At 54.1% G+C, this 20,842-nt stretch overlaps 1 protein-coding gene across 1 annotated transcript in view; it reads right to left on the reverse strand.

Annotated features, from left to right (window-relative positions):
* The window catches only part of LDLR (low density lipoprotein receptor), a 29,572-nt gene extending 8,951 nt beyond the window's left edge, over nucleotides 1-20,621 (reverse strand). The window contains exons 1-10 of the mRNA XM_046685230.1: nucleotides 20,456-20,621; nucleotides 12,267-12,389; nucleotides 11,220-11,342; nucleotides 9,645-10,028; nucleotides 7,296-7,418; nucleotides 6,410-6,532; nucleotides 4,767-4,886; nucleotides 3,906-4,031; nucleotides 2,024-2,195; nucleotides 1,708-1,935 (exon numbers count right to left, since the gene is read on the reverse strand). Coding sequence (XP_046541186.1) covers nucleotides 1,708-1,935; nucleotides 2,024-2,195; nucleotides 3,906-4,031; nucleotides 4,767-4,886; nucleotides 6,410-6,532; nucleotides 7,296-7,418; nucleotides 9,645-10,028; nucleotides 11,220-11,342; nucleotides 12,267-12,389; nucleotides 20,456-20,522 — 1,589 coding nt within the window. The 5' untranslated portion in view covers nucleotides 20,523-20,621. The remainder of the gene's footprint in view (nucleotides 1-1,707; nucleotides 1,936-2,023; nucleotides 2,196-3,905; nucleotides 4,032-4,766; nucleotides 4,887-6,409; nucleotides 6,533-7,295; nucleotides 7,419-9,644; nucleotides 10,029-11,219; nucleotides 11,343-12,266; nucleotides 12,390-20,455) is intronic.
* Between the last annotated feature and the right edge of the window lie 221 nt (nucleotides 20,622-20,842).

A 20,842-nucleotide genomic window follows, 5' to 3' on the forward strand; every position in this document is an offset into this window, starting at 1 on the left:
ACAAATGATCTATTTACGTCCCTGCCTTCAGTTCTCTTGGGTCTAAATTTACAAGCCTGTCTCCAAGGGCTTTGAAACCTCGGGAGGGACGCCAACGAGCCCCCAGGTAGCCAAATCCCAACGACAACCACACTGAAACTGGCTCAGAGGGACAGCCCACGGGTGGGGTGTGGGAGGACGGGCCCTCGGGGGCCCTCTGGCTGAGGGTCCGGTTTACAACATGTGTTTGGAAGGACAGTCTGATGCTGTGTCGGTGCATTTGCCCCCCCGAGCTAGTTATCCAATTTCTAGAATGTTCTCCTGCTGATAAACTGCAACAACTCACTTCAAAGGATTCCCAGCTGCTTTGTGACGTAGGGGGAAAAATACTAAATTTCCATGTGCTGGATAGCAGTTCAATGAATCATGGCCCACGGGGCGACAGGGGGCCAACCCCAGGTGCCAAATGGAAGAGACAGGAGGAGAGCAGAGGGCCATGGCGGGCAGGCATCCTGGGGAAGAGACACCAGACAGGCCACACACACGCACACACACACGCACAAGCACGCACGCACACGCACACACAAGCACAGAGTCCCCACCACTTGTGTCTAAGTGGATTTTTTCTGGGCGTCTCTCTCTCCTGGTAGTTGTGGCCCGGTTCACTGGACCGCGTGTCCCTCCACCGGATGATGGCATTAGTCCTGTGGGGGGGGGGACCTGCCCGGGGCCCATCTTCACCCCCAGTTCGATCCGATCTGACAAGACTGAGCCCTGGATGCCACGTGGAGGCGCCAGATGCGCCTTCTCTCACGTTCCCTCCCAGAAGCCAAAGCTCCCTTTTCTCCAACTATTGCAGCCAGAACAGGCTGTCCGCCCGGTTGTCTGCACGCCTCTGGAATTGTGAAATTCCACATGTGACGTGCTGAGGTGGCAGATGTGGTCTGACAGGTGCAAAGTTCATGGGAGGGAGCCAGGCTTTCCACAGGCCACACTGGTCCCTGTGGGTCCTGGAGCTGCTGAGTCAGCCACAGGCCCCTGCAGACACCCTCCTGGGGGCTCCACGGGGTGGCGACCTCGAAACAACTGTCAATCGACTAACGCTAGACCTGAGGGTTTTTACTTTTCTCCAGTCCTGTCCTGGTAGATGATGCTCTGCCCTTAGATACTCAATCAGAATTGAAATTTCTAATTTCTAATAAGAATTAATTTCTTTTTTTCTTTTTTTTTTTTGCTGAGGAAGATTGGCCCTGAGCTAACATCTGTGCCCATCTTCCTCATTTTGTATGTGAGCTGCCACCTCAGCGTGGCTGATGAGTGGTGTAGGTCCATGCCGGGGATCCAAACCCACAAACCTGCGCCACCGAAGTGGAGCATGTGGAACTTAACCACTATGCCATGGGGCTGGCCCCCAGTATTAATTTCTAATACCGATTTCAATCAGTAGTTTGATTTCTGATTTTGGATTCTCATTCCAAGCCCAGGACTTTTGAGGCTCCGGGTCCATCTCAGGTAACGCAGACATCGAGAGGGACCCACACCCTCCACGACCCCCAAAGGGTGGGTGGGGAAGGCCCGCCCTTCCAGGCCTTGTTCTTTTTGGCTCTGCGGCTCCGGACAGCGCCCACCCCACTTGGTCTTGCCCACCTCGGGCACAGACCTTGCCCACCCCCCGGAGCCCTAACTGGTTCTTCAGCCTCTGAGCCCCTCAGCTTTGGGGACACTCACCCGTGAACAGGGTCCACCACGATGGCCCTCGGCTTTGAGTCCTTCTCCTTGAAGAGTGTCTTTCTCTTCAGCCCCTTGGTGTCGGCCACGGAGACGGTGCCCAGGACGGAGTCGGTCCAGTAGATGTTGCCATGGATCCAGTCGACTGCCAGCCCATCGGGGGCCTGCAGGTCCTCGCCGATGACAGTGTCGTAGGAGGAGAAGCTGGGGGCTCTGTCGATCTGGGTGCTGAGGAGGGAGGAAGGGGAGCAGGAATGCGCTGGCACCAAGGGCGCTCATTTCACCCCCGGGCGGCGGGGCGTGGGGCCGGGCTCACCTGTAGATCTTTCTCTGGGACAGGTCAGACCAGTAGACCCTGTTGCTGGCCACCTCCGTGTCCAGGGCGACCACGTTCTTCAGGTTGGGGATGAGGCTGGTGTACTCGCTGCGGTCCAGCGTCATCTTCCTCACCTCGTGGCGGTTGGTGAAGAACAGATAAGCGATGGTGCCTGGGGACCCGGGAGGGATGCTCAGGGGCGTGCAAGGGACCCGCACGCCCCCACCCGTCACCCTGTGAGGTCCGTCTGAAGCAGAGGAGACACCCGACACGGCGTGGAAAGGGCCTCCCTGTGTACGAACTACGAGCTTCTGATGCTCTGACACGCGAGGCCACAGAGATCCCAGAGGGACGGCCCCTCCCGGGGCGAGCTGGTCCCTAGACATAGTCAGCGACTTCAAAATGCAAACTAACCAGCCACTGCCCCTGCCTGGTCCCCTCAGGGCCAGGGACCTGACAACCAGGGACACACCCGGCACCCCAGAGCCGGCTGAAATCATTCCAACCAGCCAATCCCAACGGACACCCTGCCACCTCCGTTGCTTCTGGTGGAAACCACGACAGGGGCTCCTGCCCACACGTCGCCCTCAATCCTTCTGCCTTCTGCTGGTGCTTCCCCGTGTGGCCCTGCGTGGCGCCCCCTCCTCCCGGGAACCGTGAGTGACAAGCTGGCTTGTCAACGGCTGTCGTCTCCTGATCTTTAAAGCCTCACTTTAGCTGAATAATAATAACACCTATACTTTGAGCCACGTGGGCCCCAGCATTTTACAACTAGAGGATAAGGATGAAGACGTGATCATGGCTCATACGTACAGAGCAAATCCTAAGGGCAGGGAATTCTGCTTGCTGCTTTTCCTACTCATTTTTCCTCACTGATCCTTACACTCCGATGATGCAACCCCCCTTTCTAGATAAGGGGATTGAGGCTCAGAGAGGGGAAGGGACTTGTCCAAGGTCACACAGCGAGTGAGTGGCAGAGCCAGGACTCGAACGCGGGTTGCCCCAACAGTGGGGGCTGAGCAGTCACTCTGACACCAATCTTGACCAACAAACGGACCACTTCTACAACTGACCTCACTCCCAATATCGCTTCCCAGCCCCGGGGTTGAAGACCATATAGACGCTGAGCCCTACAGACTGGAATGGCAGTGAAGTCTCAAATCCTGGAGGGTTTTATGAACTCAGTCCCCACTTTGCCCCAGAACCGGGACACACACAGGGATGTGACGGAGGGAGGCCAGGCAGCTGTCAAAAAGGACGACAACAGGGGACAAAGACTTATGGCCTAAGGGGCCCTTGGGGAAACGGCAGCAGGTATTTCTGCAAAATTGGCCGTCACGGGAATCACACTGCAGGAGCAGAAGATGACACAAAAAGGGGCATTTGCACGACCAGAAAACCCCGCCAGGATGACGCCTCCAAAATCACGGGGTCCTTTGATTGAGCTGATTGTAAGAATTAGCCCTCAGTGGCAGTTCCAACCTAACCTTCAGGTGGCAAAGAGACTCAGCGATTTCCACTCTCTCGTTTCATTACGAGCTCTTCTATTCTGGTCTCTCTTAAATGCACTTGTTTTTGGGGTGTAAGTGCCTTTGGTTAATAACAGCTGGGGGGGTGTGGGCTGTTTGGGGTCACAGCTTTCCACTTCCTGACCCCCGAAGCCCACGGCGGCGCTGGGGGCTGCCAGCTGTCCCCCGCGGGGCCGCCCTGGGTCTGTGGAGAAGCAGGACGGTGCGGCAGCCTCCTAGTAAGGCCACATCCTAACTGGGCTGCCCTTTCGGGGCCAGAGGCCTCGGCGACAGCTACCCCCAGTTCACTTGAGTCCGTGCGAAGTTCACATGGTGAAATCCCCGTGGCATGGCGCTCCCCTCCCCGTGCTCACCTGTGGCCTTGCAGGCCTTGGTGAGGGGGTCCAGCTGGAAACCCGCCTCACACTCACACTTGTAGCCGCCCTCGAGGTTCACGCAGAGCTGGCTGCAGGCGCCAGGGTCCTGACACTCGTCAATGTCTGCAAGTCGGGACAGAGAAGGGGGTTGGGGGCGTCTCCCCCTCTGGTGTGGATGGAGCGGCGCACTCCAACCAAAAGCCGTGCCCCCCAGTGGCAAATGGGGGACAGCACGCCCTCTCTGGGGAAGATCTGAGGCCAGGGTCTCGGTGACCATCGGGCTCAGAAATGGAATCGTGGAAACGAACAAGCGTCGTCTCCAGCAATGACCTGACCTCACTGTTCACCTCAGGGGTGCAGCCAGCAGGGCAAAAAATCTTTGGTTGCAGTTTCTTTAATTATTAACCCCAAAAGGCAAGAACCGAGGCAGCCCAGTGGCATAGCAGTTAAGTTCGCTTTGGCGGCCCCAAGGTTCACAGGTTTGCATCCTGGATGCGGACCTACACACCACTCATTAAGCCATGCTGAGGTGGCGTCCACAGAGAAGAACTAGAAGGACCTACAACTATGTACTGGGGCTTTGCAGAGAAAAAACAAAGAGGAAGATTGGCAACAGATGTTAGCTCAGGGCCAATCTTCCTAACCAAAAAAAAAGGAAGGGGGGCAAGAACCAAGTGCTTCTTCGGGGTCCACTAGACATCCCGTGCATTGGGAATCTCATTAAATCCTCCTACTATGTGAGGTGGGGACTGCTTTCACACCCACTTGACAGGGAAACTGAGGCACAGAGGGTTTGGTCACCACATCTGGGGAAAAGGCTGAGGAGGCCCAGGGCACCCTGCTCTGCTCAGGAATCACCTTCACATCTCCGCTGGTCCACCAGCCGGAAGCCCTCGGGACACAGGCACTCGTGGCCGATCTTGAGGTCGCTGCAGATGTGGGAGCAGCCGCCATTGTTGTCCAGGCACTCGTTAGTCCCTGCACCGGGCGGGGGACACAGATCGGTCACACTCGGGCCTCCAGCCACCCCTTCCCCGTCACCCTGTGCTATTTCACCATCTTTATCGCAGTCACAGCAATGACTTGGAGGCCGGCGAAGTAATATGACCCCTAAGAAGACTGAAAATAACTCTTGTCACATGAACGCCATGGAGGAACCTGGAGGACATTCTGCCGAGTGACAGACGCCAGTCACAAAAGGACAAATGCTGTCTGATTCCACCTGGAGGAGGCCCCTAGAGGGGCCAGATCCACAGGGACAGAAAGGAGAAGGTGGGGCCGGGGCCCGGGGGAGGGGAGGGGAGATGGTGTTTCATGGGGACAGAGCTTCAGTTTGGGAAGACGAGAAGGTTCTGGAGATGGATGGTGGGGACGGCTGAACAGCAATGTGAATGGGCTTAATGCCACTGAAGCGGACACTTAAAAATGGTTAAGATGGTAAACTTTGTTATTTTTTTACCACAATTAAAATTGTTTTTAATTATAAAAAATTAAAAGCCACACACTACTTACTACAGTTACAAATATTAACTAATTTAATCCTCCCTACAATCGTAAAGACAGTTGAACTGCAGCTGGGGAAACTGAGGCACGGCCACGTTAAATGACTTGCCGAAGATCACACAGCTGGACCGGAAGCCGGGGGGCCTGGCTGCGGACTCTGCCCTCGCCCTCCTCGGCCTCTTGCCCACCTGCCACCTGTTCGTGCACAGCCCGAAAGCTAAGGATGGTTTTTACACTTTTAAATTATTGAAAAGAAATATAAGAGTCAGCCCTGAGGGACTGGTGGTTATAGTTCGCTGAGCTCTGATTCGGCGACCAGGGTTTGGGCCCTGGCACAGAACCACACCACCCGTCTGTCAGTAGCCGTGCTGTGGCAGCATCCCACACAGAAGAACTAGAAGGGCTTACAACTAGAATATGCAACTGTGCACTGGGGCTTTGGGGAGGAAAAAGAAAAAAAGAGAGAAGATCAGCAGTAGATGTTAGCTCAGGGAGAATCTTTCCCAGCAAAAAAAAAGAAAGAAAGAAAAATAGTATTTCAGGACATGTGAAGTTTGATGAAATCCACATTTCCGTGTCTGTGACAGAGCTTTCCTGGGGCAGAGCCACACACATTTGGTCGCATCGTTATGCGTTTCTATGGCTGTTTTCTTGCTACACCAGTCGAGCTGACTATCTGTGACAGAGCACGCGGCCTGAAAAGTCCAAAGCATCTACACAGCCCTGGATCACAGAGCACCACTGACACTTCCCGGGGGACCCACCGGCCGATCCCAGCAGCCCTAGGACGTGTGAGCAAGGCTGCCCCATCCTGCGGATATGAAAATGAGGCTTAGAAGCGGATCCACTTACCCTCATTGCCCTCACCACCATCTTTCCCCAGGGCCACAGCTCTCACGGGCAACGGCGGCAGCTGGACCCTCGAGGGACCACGGCACCCATGTCTGGTCCTACCCCCCCCCCCCAGCTCAGCACGAGCTCTGCACCCCGAGGCTCACCGCATTGCCTGAGGGGCTCGTCCGACCAGTCCTGGCAGTCCCTGGCCGAGTTGCACACCTTGTCCAGGGGGATGCACTCGCCGCTGCGGCACTTGAACTTGCTGGGGCCCTCGCACAGGGTCACTGAGGAGCCAAGAAGAGCGTCAGGCGCCGCGGAGCACCAGGGGCCTGCTGAGCGCTCGGCAAGAGTCTAATACTGAATCCAGCCAAGAATGTCCGCTGATGGACTCACGAACCAGACATCACAGTGACTGACCCCCCGTGAACCCCCACCCAGCTTACAAACCAGAACATCGCCAAGAGCAGATGCTGGCCCCGCCCACCCGTTTGCACACTGTCTGTGGCTGTTTTCATACCACAAAGCGGAGTCGACAAGCTGCACCTAAGATGTGGCCTGCAAAGCCGGAAGTATTTACTATCTGGCCTTTTAAGGGAAAAGTTTGGGGACCCCTGACCTAGATCATTTTCACAGCCTTTGCTGTCCCGTCCACCACCCTCTGCCATGCCCCCGGAGGTAATGATAATTCTGAATTTGAGGCTTATCACTTCCTTATTTTGTCATTAATAGTTCTATCACACATCTTAATGAATTGCATTAATTATACGGTTGAATTCTCTTCACGTGGAATTGTATTGTACATAGAACTCTGAGCTCAAAGACGTGAGCTCTGGACGCTCGACCTCGTTAAATCTCATAGTCCTGAAATAGGTGCTTTCATTATGCACATTTTTCAGATGAGTGGAAGTGAGGCTCAGAGAAGTCAAGTAACTTGCCCAAGGACACACAGCTGGTGCGGGGCTGACCTAGGAGGCTCCTGCCTCGCCTGGGATGCACCGTGCTCGTCCCCACAGGCCCAGGACCCCCTCGGCATGGAGCGCAGCTCACCATTGACGCAGCCCAGCTCGTCACTCATGTCCTTACAGTCATACTCCTTGTCGCACTGTCGGCTGCCATGGATGCAGGTCCCATCAGAGCACTGGAACTCGTCAGGCTGGCACGTGGCCACGGCTGGGGAAAGACAGACACGTGCTGGTTTTTCTCAAGGAGCTCCTTGAAAATTCACTCAAAAGCCACAGACCCAGCCGGCCATGCTCAGCAGACAGCAGTGACGCAGCCCGATCTCGACAGAGGCCGGCCAAGCACATGATGAGAAATGAGAGCAATGCCCTGAGTCTGACACAGCCGTTCAAAGGACAGAGACTGTGGACAGGAAAAGTGGCTATAAGACGACGGACGTGAAAAAAGACATTACAGTTAAAGCTCGGGGCCACACGGGGTGACTGGATTAGGTCACTGCTGGCCACGGTACACACGTGGACGTCACGCAAGTTTGTGGCAATTAATAAAAGAAACCTTAGCTAACTAGAGCCATGAAGGCCTGCAGGGGGAGCTCTCATGCCCTGTGACACATCATCAATTGCACCAAATGGGAAGAGAGGACCTGCTTGCACCTTAGACACAAAGTAAAACTACTTTACTGGGGAAGGAAGATTTCTCTCCTCACCTGGCAACAGCTCAGCCAATGAGAAATGCCACAGCCCCGCCAATGTAAATAGCACAGCTCAGCCAATGAGAAACACTGCAGCCCAGCCAATGAGAAGCTGTTGCCACCCTGAACTGTTACTTTCCGCCAATGGACTTTCATTTAGAAGAGCCTCCCTCCCCCTTTATCCCTATAAAAGCAGCTCCCCTTCCCTATTTATTGTATTTGCCTATGCCTTGCCTTAGCATGCACGTCCTGAGTTGCAATTCTTTTGGCTATTCCTGAATAAACTCATTTTGTGCCTTTTCAGATCAACAGGTTTTTGCTTTATACTAATTCGTTAAGCCGAAAGTTCACATTTCATGCACTTTCCTGTGGGTCATATTTCACAATAAAATGTTTGCAATTCAAATATTCGATTTCAGGATGTCAGCGAAAAGAGAGAATAAATCTGTGGGCTGAACCATCCCCCCTTCTCCTTTTAAAAACCATGCACATTTTTGGAGCTCTGCGAGTTCAAGCCGAGACTCGCTCAGCAATGATATAAGTAAAAAGGAGAGAGATCCTATTTTGAATCTTCGCATGTGTCTTTGCATTGAGGAAAAAGACAACTGGATGCAACTCTAGCATAACGAGAGCTCTGATGACAGCTAAAAAGCAGAGAATGATGAAATTTTTAGTTTTCACAGATGTGTCCTTAGAAGGGCACCCAGCCTTTCTGTGCCTCAGTCTCCCTATCTGTAAAGAGTGAGGGAAGCCTGCTCTAAGTTATGGGGATGAAATTAATTTCTGCTAATTTTCAGTATGGATCACATGCAAAGTTATCAATTGTTTTTAAAATGTGACATTTAAAAAAGTTTAATTAGGGGGCTGGCCCTATGGCATAGTGGTTAAGTCTGGTGCACTCTGCTTTGGTGGCCCGGGTTCATGGGTTTGGATCTCGGGTGTAGACCGGCATCACTCATCAAGCCATGCTGCGGTGGTGACCCACATACTAAATAGAGGAAGACTGGCGCAAATGTTAGCTCAGGGCCAATCTTCCTCAAGTAAAAGAAAAGAGGAAGATTGGCAACAGATATTAGCTCAGAGCAAATCTTCCTCACCAAAAAAAAAAAAAAAAAATCTAACTATATCTGCATAGTAATTACAATTCTATGAACACTGTGTATATGGACAAAGACATCAAAGAAACAGGAAAAGGAAAGCATGTTCTAGATTCACAGTGGTTCTCTCTCACTAGCCAAGCGACAACGACGTTTGTTCAAGGAGCAGTGACACGGGGCCAATCCAGGGCCACACCTTTTATCGGCACTGTCTCCAGCACAGGCGCCACTAACCATGTGTGGCTATTCAACTAATCAAAATTCAATAAAACTACTGACCCTGTTCTTCACTGTGCCTGCCACCTTGGTCAGCGGCTACTGTGGGGGCAGCACAGACGGGAGACAGGCCCCCCATCACAGAAAGTTCCATTGGCGGCCCTGGACTTTCCCAGGCCCGCAGAGGCCAATGCTGTTGCCCATGCTACAGGGGAGAGGACCACAGCGCAGTGAGGTTGGGTCCTTGGCTGAGGGTCACACGGGCCGGATGTCACCAGCCAGGCCTGGAGCCCAGGATCTTTTCTGGAGCAAAATAATACAGGCAGCTGCGCCTTGCGCCCCTTGTGGAAAAAGAAATGTGACTGGAAATGGTTTAACCCCCTAGAGGGGCCACGGGTCCCATACCCGGGACGCACGGGGACGGGGCCCTACCGCAGTTGTCCTCGTCGGACTTGTCCCTGCAGTCGGGGTCGCCGTCGCAGCGCCAGCTGGAGTGCACACACTCGCCGCTGCCGCAGTGGAACTCGAGGGCCGAGCAGGGGCTGTCGTCGCGCGGGGGCGCCGCGTCCCGGGCCCCGCAGCGCTGCGGCCACTCGTCCGAGCCGTCCTTGCAGTCGGGGTCGCCGTCGCAGGCCCAGAGCTCGGGGATGCAGGCGGAGCTGTTGCACTGGAAGCTGGCAGGGCCGCACGTGGGCGCCGGGCAGCTGGCCTCGTCCGAGCCGTCCAGGCAGTCGCGGTCCGCGTCGCACACGAACTCGCGGGCGATGCACTTGCCGTCGAGGCAGCGGAACTCGTCCTGGGCGCACGTCTTGGGGGCTGCGGGGCACGGGGAGACGACAGCGGCAACACCGGGCAGCCTCCAGCATCGGCCCCTCCGCAGATGGGGACACCCAGCCCAGCGGAGGCCCCACCCGGTTAGCAGACCCTGGAGAGGCGGTGCGGGTGGGGGTCACGGGTCCTGGACTGGGAACCACGGCCCCTCCCTGCCCTGCTCTTGTGCCCCCTCTGTGCCTCAGTTTCCTCATCTGTACCGTGTCTCGTCGTGTTGTGAGGAATGTTGAATTGACAGGTGCAGAGAACTCAGGTTGGGCCAGGCACACGCGAATCACTATTTAAGGGTCTGCTTATGATTAATATTAAAAGAACCCAAAAAGGCGCCCGCTGGTGGTGTTAGCAGTTAAGTTCACACGCTGTGGCAGCCCAGGGTTCGCAGGTTCAGATCCCAGACGGAGACCTAGTGCTGCTCATCAAGCCACACTGTGGTGGCATCCCACATGAAATAGAGGAAGATGGGCACAGATGTGAGCTCAGGGCCAGCCTTCCTCAGCAAAAAGATGAGGATTGGCAACAGATGTTAGCTCAGGGCCAATCTTCCTCACCAAAAAAAAAAAAAAAAAACCCTAAAAGAAAGTGATAATTATGAGAAGTGATGGAGGCACTAACTCACCTTATTGTGATAGTCATTTCGCAATATGTACGTGTATCAAATCATCACATCCTCCACTTTAAACTTACACAAGGTTATATGTCATTATATCTCAATAAAGGTGGAACGAGAAAAAAGAGTGGCTGGAAAAGAACACTAACTTATTTTATTCTATAACAAAGGAGTGGTTTCATCAGCCACTCATCACGCTGAGACGTGCATTTCTAAGGCAAACGAAAGCAAATACGCTTGTTTCTTAAAGACTCTTATGGGTTTTTGTGTTTTCTGAACTTGGGTTGATATGATCTTACTTATTTAAGTTTTTCCCAGTTTATTTCTTTTGGAGAGGCTTACTCCATTAAAAAAAAATCTACAGAATTGAAAAAATAATAGTAATAATAAATAAAATCAAAGTGCCAAGACGGACACCCCGCTCCGAAGTGCCAGGCAATGGAAGAGCAGCTGATACCCAGCTCGGGCAGGACTCGTGGGGAACAGACTATGACTGCCGCCCGGAACCTGGTTGGGCTCCGCGGACGCGGCCAGGGCGCGCAGGCAGCCAGGCGAGGAACCACACTTACGACAGCCCTGCTCGTCCGAGCCGTTCTCGCAGTCCACCTGGCCATCACATCTCCAGAACTGAGGAATACAGCGGTTGACACGGCCGCCACAGCTGAAGTCTCCCGCCATGCAGGTGACGGACACTGTGGGAGAGACGGGAGCGGGCTGAACTCCAAGGGAAGACCCAACTGCCTCGCAGGTCCTCGCTTTGCAGAGAAGACCCCAGAGAAAGAGGGTGTCCATCCCAATTCCACTTTTCTTGGTCACAAGGAAGGGCATCTAATGGAGCTTGTTAGGGGCCGACCCCATGGCCTAGTGGTTAAGTTCGTGTGTTCCACTTTGGTGGCCCAGATTCACGGGTTTGGATCCCCGGCTTGGACCTACACCACTCCTCAGCCATGCTATGGCACCAACCCACATATAAAATTGAGGAAGACTGGCAACAGATATTAGCTCAGGGCCAGTCTTCCTCAAGGAAAAAAAAAAAAAGAGCTTATTAAAAAATCAGATGTTAGGTGATATAAAGGTTTTGGAATGAGAAAGAAGTAGTGGTTGCACAGCACTGTGAATGTATTGATGATACTGAACTGGCCACTTTAAAATGCTTAATTTTAATGTTTAATTTTAATTTTAAATGGCTCAGCAGTTAAGGGCACACGTTCTGCTTCGGTGGCCCAGGGTTCGCTGGTTCGGATCCCGGGTGCGGACATGGCACGGCTTGGCACGCCATGCTGTGGTAGGTGTCCCACGTATAAAGTAGAGGAAGATGGGCATGGATGTTAGCTCAGGGCCAGTCTTCCTCAGCAAAAAGAGGAGGATTGGCAGCAGTTAGCTCAGGGCTGATCTTCCTCAAAAAAAATAAATAAATAAAATGGTTAATTTTACATTATATGAATTTCACCGCAATTTTTTAAGAAAGAGCCATTAAAGGACAGTTCCAGTAATATGTTCTCTCCCCATCTCCCAGTTCCTGGTTGAACGCATCCATGCGCTGGCCGTTTTCCCCCTCGTCTGTCTCCCACCATCGTGGAAAAGGCTGGGGTCCTGTCACGTCCCAGGGGACTCACTGCACGTCTCCGGGGCCTCGTCGGAGCTGTCGCTGCACTCGGCGCGGCCGTCGCAGACCCACTTGTAGGAGATGCACTTCCCGTCCCGGCACCGGAACTCGCGCCTCCCGCACTCGCCCTGCGCTGGATTGGGGGGTGGGGGGGAGGGGGGGCGGAGTCAGACGCGGACCGGAAGCGGAAACTCATCTGCGTCTATTTCCCGCCAACCGACAGACTCCAGGAATAGAAACCTATCCGGACCCTCCAATTCCCTGGAAACGAAACTCACACCGTAAATTCAATTCATGACCCAGAAGGACAGAGGAGGAGGCCAAGAATGTACCGGAAAGCGAGACGTGTCGACAACGTGTAAGACTTTGCTAGAACAGTTGCTGAGTCCAGAGTCTGGGCCCACGGGGATATGGGAACAACATATCCGAACTTCCATGCACACAAATAAAGAAAATTATTTAGCATGTTGCAAACCCATGTTGGAAATAGGGATGAGGGAAATTGACCCTGTAAAACCATGAAGCTGAAGGAAAACTTGAGCTGCTCTCTCTAGTAGGTAGAGAGGAAATATAAAGAGACAAAAATTAACAGAAATTAGGGGCCGGCCGGGTGGCACAGTAATTAAGTTCGCACGTTCCACTTTGGCGGTGCCGGGTTCGCAGGTTCGGATCCCAGGTGGGGACCTAGCACTGCTTGTCAAGCCACACCATGGCAGCATCCCATATAAAATGGAGGGAGGCTGGCACAGATGGTAGCTCAGGGCCAATCTTCCTCACCAAAAAAAAAAAAAAGTTATTTTTTAAAAGTCCTTGAAAGATTACATACATTAGAACACCCCAGTTCTTTAAAAGGAACAATGAAGGGGAATGCAGATTTGTGGAACCTCTGGGGGTGAAAAAGACTTTAGGGCTTGAAGCCACGTGAAAGCAAGACCTTAAACTGATGAAGGAAGAGCTATGAGTCTCCAGCTCACCCCATCTTTGGCCCCAATGGAAGAACTGTGGTGTCCACCTAAGTCACTGCCAAGACTGAAGACGGCGGAGAGGTGAAGGGGGCCCACGGCCAGAGGGGAGCAGAAAGAACGGGCCTAGAAGCTTCCATTCCAAGCGCGTGAACCCACGGCCGGCGCTCCTTCCTCCTATCCCGTCTCCTCTCTGCCTGTCGATCGAAAGCTTGTCCACAAGCCAGGACATGAGAGCAGCCTGGGGCACTGGATTTCCCCAGCTGCCCCGCCCCGCAAATCCGGCGAGTTACAACACGGTCCAGGCAGCATTCTGCTGCCCCTTTCGCAATGACCCCCAAGGGCGACACATCCTGCCACTGGGCCAGATCCCTTAAACGTTTCACAACCTCAGACCCCAAGTAGTTGCAGTTCCCTCTGCCTGCAGGGCCCCCTCCCGACTCCACCCCTCTGAGGCTGACCCGCCGAAAAACCGGGTTTGGGCCCCCGACCCTGTGAGCTCCTGAAACGCTAGTTTCTCACTCCTGTCACACTGTTTGGAAATCAGCTGTCTCCCTGTGTTCCTGCCAGTCTAGACTTAAACTCCGGGAGGGTGAGGAGTGTCTTTTTCATCCTTTCTGCCGACACAGCCACAGCCCAATGCCTGACAGTCGCTTTGTTCAAGAGGTGGGCGAAAATCAGGGAGGGTCCAGCACCTCGATGGGCAAAGATTCCAGGAAACGGGAGCTCTTCCACCCTCTAGCCTTTAGGAGGGTAACAGGGCAGAACCTGTCAAAATTTAAAGTGTGTGGAGCCGGCCCCGAGGCTTGGTGGTTAAGTTCGGTGGGCTCCAGTTCAGTGCCTGGAGTTTGTGGGTTCAGATCCTGGTGAGGTAACCTACACACCATCAGCCATGTTGTGGCAGCAACCCACGTAGCAAGTGAGTGGAGGAAGATTGGCACAGATGTTAGCTGAGGGCTAATCATCTTCAGCAAAAAAAAAAAAAAAAAAAGGGACTAAAGTGCAAAGTCCCTGGGACCCGGAAGAAATACTAACACATGCATCCAGCAATGTTAAGTTCAGAGAGGTCCAAAGTCTTCCTTATAACAGAGAAAAGGAGAGAACAGCTGGTGGCAAGTTAAAATATGACTGCAAATTCTGTGACACTCCCTTCAAAAGAGGAGCCTAATTCACCACCCTTGGGATGTACTCTGGACTTAGTGACTTGCTTGTAAGTGGTAGAAAAAGGCAGACGTGATGAGGTGTGGCTTCTGAGCCTGGATCGTGAAGGCACCGTGGCCCCCTCTGTGATCTCTCAGATTGGACCCTCTCTGGGGTCACTTGCTCTGGGGGATGCTTGTGACGAGGAGCCCTGAAGAGCTCCATGCAATGAGGACCCTCCCCCACAAGCCATTGAGTGCACCATCTTGGAATGGAGTGTTCGGCCCCTGTCAAGCCTTCGGATGATGGCAGCCCCTGCAAATATATATGTATATTTTTAAAGTTTTATTTTTCCCTTTTCTTCCAAAGCCCTCTGGTACATAGTTGTGGGTCCTTCTAGTTGTGGCATGTGGGATGTCACCTCAGCATGGCCTGATGAGAGGTGCCATGTCCGCGCCCAGGATTCGAACTGGCAAAACTCTGGGCCGCTGAAGCTGAGCGCATGAACTTGACCCCTCGGCCATGGGGCCAGGCCCCCCTGCAAACATTTTTTTCCCTGCAGTCATCGGATTCCAAATTCGCGAGAGCCTCTGCACCAGAACCGTCTAGCTGGGCTGCTTCCGAACTCCTGACCCGCGGAAACTGTGGGAGGATAAACGCGCGTTGTCTTCAGCCACTCTGTTTTTTGGTAATTTGCTATGAGCAGGAGATCATTAATACACAACCTGAGATGGTGTTTCTGTATCTAAATGTAGATATACAGCTGCGTGTGCAAAATCCATGTACAACGAGGACGCAGCTCCCCTATGGCCAGTGAAAAAGATGTCGGTTATCCTATGTTGTGACATGGAAAGCTGCCCAAATTACCTTGTTAAGGGGAGAAAAATGCGAGGGGCAGAAGAGTTTCTATAGCTGTGTGTCGCATAATGATGTTTTGGTCAACAGTAGACTGAATACACAACAGTGGTCCCTTAAGATTAGGACCAGACAGGGGCCGGCCGGGTGGCGCAGCGGTTAAGTGCACACATTCTGCTTTGGTGGCCGGGGTTCACTGGTTGGGATTCCGGGTGTGGACATGGCACCGCTTGGGAAGCCATGCTGTGGTGGGCGTCCACATATAAAGTAGAGGAAGATGGGCACGGATGTTAGCTCAGGGCCAGTCTTCCTCAGCAAAAAGAGGAGGATTGGCAGCAGATGTTAGCTCAGGGCTGATCTTCCTCAAAAAAAAAAATAAAAAAGATTAGGACCAGACAACCCAGGTGCGTAGTAGGCTATCCCACCCAGGTTTGGGTAAGTACACTCTCTGATGTCCCCACAACAAGGAAAGCACCTAACGATGCCATCACCCAGCAAAGCATCGATCAAATGCATGCCCATGGTTAAGCGCTGCACGACTGTCATAGTTTTCAGTGGGTCCTATTTTTCTAAGAAACAAAATCTTATCTGTGTTTCGGCCTAGGAAAGAGTGGCAAGGCGCTCCTTTCATTCCTTTCGGGGTTGTGTGGTTTTCTTCTCAGAATGCTTCGTTCTTGAAATTTTTAAAAAGTAAAGAAAAAATAACGAAGTTCTCGAATACACACGGACAGAGGGGGAAACTGACTTGGCATTTCTGGTAAAGGGGTGCAGGGAAGAAAGCCGGCCCCCTCATTCATTTCTGCTTTGATGGTTCAACCAGCACTTTCTCGGAGCTTCTCCAAGAGGCAGTGTCGTGAGGTGGTTAGACGCGCAGACCGGGGAGAAGTGACTTTGCAGGCCATGACACTAGAACTGAGCGACTGAATTAATCCTTCTGGGCCTCAGTTCCCTCATCTGGAAGATGGGGGGGAAGGGTGGGCCCTATTCCCAGGAGACTGTTGTTGAGGATTAAAGAACAGAACAGAAAAGGAGCAGGTGACGTGTTCGTTCGATGGAATACAACTCTGCGACAGAAAGGGACAGATGGCTGATAAAAGCCACAGAGGAATCGCTGAAACACTGTGTCTGTGTGTCTGTCTGGCTTCTGTTGCTCAAGAGTCCGAACTCTGATTGCGTTTATGTGAAGTTCTAGTTCAGCAAAACTAATCCAAAAGGATCGAAGTCAGGTTAGTGGCTGCCTCTGGTGTGTGACGCTGGCGAATGAACTAGAAAAAAGCGCAAGGGAACTTTCTGGAAGGCTAGAAATATTCTATATCTTAACGGGAGGCGGTTACACAGAGAGACATTTAATAAAACTCACTAAACTGTTGTTCCCTTAAATATCTGTCCATTTTATAATATGTCAATTAGACCTCAATTTAAGAGGGACGTTCTAGTCCAGTGGTCCTGCCAGAGGTCAGGAAACCAGTCAGGTGAGACTCTGAGAGATATGAGGGGGGCCAAAAAGGAGGGTAGAGCTGATAAAGATGGAGGAATACAGAGTGTTTAGGAAAATCGACAGAACTCGGTAACTGAGTTACGGGGAGGCCGTGCTCCGGGGGCCACACTGGGGAGCCGAGTGACGAGGAGGACGAGGACACAGAGAGGGGCAAGACGGAAGCGAACGGGTCGGGCTTTGGAATGTGCTGTGTTCACACATCCTGATACCTGCATTGCTCAACTACCGATCCCAACAGATATCTCCCCCCCGGGGGCCTTAGCATACACCCCACGCCCCACTGACTCACAGCTGAATCATAATTGTGCCAAACGGGGGAAATGAGTCACTTCTCTTTGCTGCTGGCACACAGGGTGCGCAAAAAGCGAGTGAAATTGGAGGCCTCTCAGAAAAAAATCAGAAGGAAGTTCAGGCCGGGGGAATCTTGGAGGAGGGGCTTCTGTCATCCCTGTCACCTCCCGCCTCGCCACCACCAGGTGATCTCAAATCTATTGGTCTCATCTCTCAGCCTTTGCAAAGGATCCATCTTAAAAGCAAAATGTGCCACCGGAAATATTGATAACATCTTAAAGACCTTTGAAGAGGGGTAAAGATAAAGAACAATGACTCTTTCCTGGACACCAAGCCTTCCCCTGGCAACAGTTCGCCAAATATTTGCCAGCCACGGGTGACTGAGGACCTCACCAACAGGAAGAGGCTGCCACTACCTATTTTCATCAGAACAGGCCTGCCCACAGCTGCCAACGGCTCCAGACAATGTTTGTATGAAAACTGGGTGGATTTTACTGTTCCGGGCGCAGCCAGACAGCAGTCGGCTGAGAAGTGAGCCTTGCTAGGTGCAAGGCCATTGGGGACAGAGATCAAGACAAGTGAGCGCCGAGTGACAGCACATCAGACGGGTGTGCCCACAGCAGGCAACACCATCCTGAGCAAGGGGACAGAGCTGGTCCTGTTTCAACCCCACAGCCCAAGAAACCACACATTGTTCTCATTTCCTCCCTGTTGTGAAGCAACTTTGGGTGTTCCATGTCACTTTCACTTGAATTTCATCAAAAGCAAACCAGAGCCCCCTCCCATATGTCCCCGTGCTGAGGACGCTTAAAACGACCTAAGCACGGCACCACCTCAAAATAAATCTCTAAACATAGCCCTTAGATCTCTCGTTACAAGTAACCTGTCAGGAACAAGGTTATCGAAACAGAAAAGGAGAATACACATTTCTGCTTTTTGGCCAGCACACAAATGAGGTGGTAAACGCTTTCGATGTTTTCTTTCCCACGCTCCCGAAGACACTGGTCGCCTGGGAAAATCAAAACTGCAGAGAGAATCGTTTCCTTGAAAACAGAAGTTTACCAGACGCGGCTGGAAATGGTGAGAGATCGATTTACCCGTGCTCTTTTCCAAACTAGGTAACATCAAGGTCACCCCGGGGGTGACCTCCACAGTAGATTGTGCTGCCAGCTGCTGTGGGGAGGGGTGGCCTGTCTCCGACACTGGTCACTGCTAGACAGACAGACAGGCAAAGTGTGGGTACTATGAACGTACTCAGTGCGGCTTGTGAAGGGCCGTCAGAGAGCCGAGCCACAAAAGCCTCTAGAAGTGGGTCTTCTCAGGGGAGGACCCCACAGATCCCAGCAGGACCAGCCTGGAAAGACAGAAGCAGGCATGTAACTCTCCTTAAAGTTTTCAGTCTCAAAAAAGCTCTCCTTTCTTTGGCCCGTGTTGCCCTGGAAGGAAAGGATGCCTTGCAATGTCCGGTGAGCCCCCTGGGGCACATTGCAGAAGCGGACGCGACTGCCAGCAGGAGGCTGTCCTGTCGCTAAGTCTGGGTGTGCCCTTGGCATAGTGGATACCCCACACACAACTCTTCGCTGCTTTTGATCTGGCAAAGGAAAGGCATGGGGTTCAGAGTCCAGCCACTTCCATTCCCTAAGGAAAGGGACATGACGCCCCTCCCCTGCTGCTCCGGGAAATGCTTTGAAGGAGCAAGCCGGAGCGGCCAGGGCTGCCACAAATACACAACTCTGGGGGGAATGACTAGCCGCCAGCTCAGGAGTCCGGGGACACATCAGGACTCAGAGCCTCCTTGAGCACAGAAAACCCATCACGTCCTCCACCACCCAGCAAGAGAGGAAACTAAAGCAGGCCACCCATCGTGCTCCAGACGTCCCCGCCAGGATTCTCTCTTAGGGAAGGTGGCCGTGAGCGTGTGAAGTACAGGTTAATCCGCTGTCTCTTGACCCAGCCTAGCTCCCTGCGCCTCACACCCTTGGGCAGCCCAACTCTTAGAATAACCGGCTCTGTGGGCCCACCACCTCCCTTCCTCCCCTCCCAGGGGAAACGGATGTGTCACAAGGAGCGATTCCAGTTCAAAGCCACCTCCGGGCCAATGAAGAAAGCTTCCTGCCATTCTGTTGAGCAGCCAATCTCAGGCTGGGCCGGTTCCGAGCAGGAAAAGGACCATTTATCTGTTTTCCAGGGCGAGGTCAGATGCCGCGGGCGGTCACTTACAGCCCCGGGACAACTCAGGATCGCGCACCAACCAGACTCTTGCCCGAGTCTGAGTTTGAAACGCCCTAAAGTGAGAAATCGCCCTGCGGGACCCACTGAGCCTCTGAACCCACAAGACGACCCTCAGGGGTCCCTCTGCTGTCGCTGTCCCGGCCCGGCTGAAGGTCTCCGCGAAGTGCCATTCGCGTCCGACCGAGGGGCGGGAGTTTTCGGAACAGTGTTTCAGCTCAGAAGGAACCGAGGCCCCGAGGGTGGCCCGGGGACCCATCTGCGAACTTGCCCCGGGCGGGTGGAGCGAGGGTGGCCCCGAGGACACAACGGGGACCAAGGCCTTGTCACCGATCCGGGAGGAAACCGGGATGGGGGCCAAGGCGCTCGCCGGCCGCCTCATCACCCTCGCGGAGGCGGCTCCAGGGGACCGGGACGTGTCGCCGCTTTTGGTGACAGGTGCCCGAGACGACACGACGCGTCGCCTTCTTCGCCTCCCGGAGAACCAGGTGCGGGGCGAGTGTCGCGCCAGCCCCGCCTCACTCGTGCGCAAGCCCCGCCCCACTCGTGCGCAAGCCCCGCCCACACCGCGCGCGCCTCCGCAGTCGCCGCCTCCCATTGGCCAAGGGGAGTGGCTCGAGGCTCGCCTGTTCCAATCGCGCCCAATAGGAGTTCGGGGGCGGGGCAGGGGCGGGGCCATGGGCGGGGCCGGAGGCGAGGCCAGGGGCAAGGCCGGAGGCGGTGGCTCCCGGCAGAAGCGCGCGAGGTCCCGGTGGCGGATGCCCTCCGCCGGGGCCCGGGAGCCCGCGGCGCCCTCGGGAGGCACAAAGCCCGCTTGGCCGCCGCGGGGACAGCCGCCCGTGGACGCGCGCAGGGGAGCGCCCGCAGGGCCCTTCAGGCTGAGCAGCCGGGCTTCGGGTCACCCTCGCCCCTAGGATGACTCCAGGAGGGGGTCCCACCTTCCCCAGAGCTGGCTATCCCGGTACTCCGCTCTGGGGGAGACAAGGGAGACACCTGGGGGGACAGCCGCACCCCGTTTCCCCTGCCTGCCCCAGACCTCCCCCAAACACTCGCGCCCCGCTCTGCGCTCCCTCCAGCCGTTTGGGAAGGACTTCGTGCCATTTTCCCACAAGTCTCCCCAGGATGGAGTCGCTTTTCGCTCTCTCCCCCCAAAAATTGCCAAGGTGCTCCCCGAGTTCAGGAGGCTCATCCCAAACTTGCGCGGGCGCCTGGAGCCAGCCTTACCTGCAGCCCCCACCGCGACGAGGAGCAGGGCGATGGCCCAGCGCAGCCGCCAGTCCGCGAGCCTCATGCTCCCAGCCTCCGCCAGTAACGCCCCGGCCCGGGTCCCTGTCTGCTGTGTCGGCGGTGGAAACCCGGGCTTCGCGCGGCCCAGCAGCGACTGCACGCGGGGGCCCCGTCATTTGCAGCATTTCAATGTGAGGTTTCTCGCAGGGGGAGGAGTTTGCGGTGGGGTGATTTTCAAATATCTTCGCCTCACTGCGGGAGGAGGAGTTTCGAGAGGAGGAGTTACGAACGGCCGATGTGACATGGGCCCCTTAACCCCTGAAACCCTGACTCAGATTCCAGCCGCTTCCGGGCGGGCTGCCTCATTTGTCATTTTGTACCCCA

Source organism: Equus quagga, chromosome 14 (assembly GCF_021613505.1).
Source record: "Equus quagga isolate Etosha38 chromosome 14, UCLA_HA_Equagga_1.0, whole genome shotgun sequence".
NCBI lineage: Eukaryota > Metazoa > Chordata > Mammalia > Perissodactyla > Equidae > Equus > Equus quagga.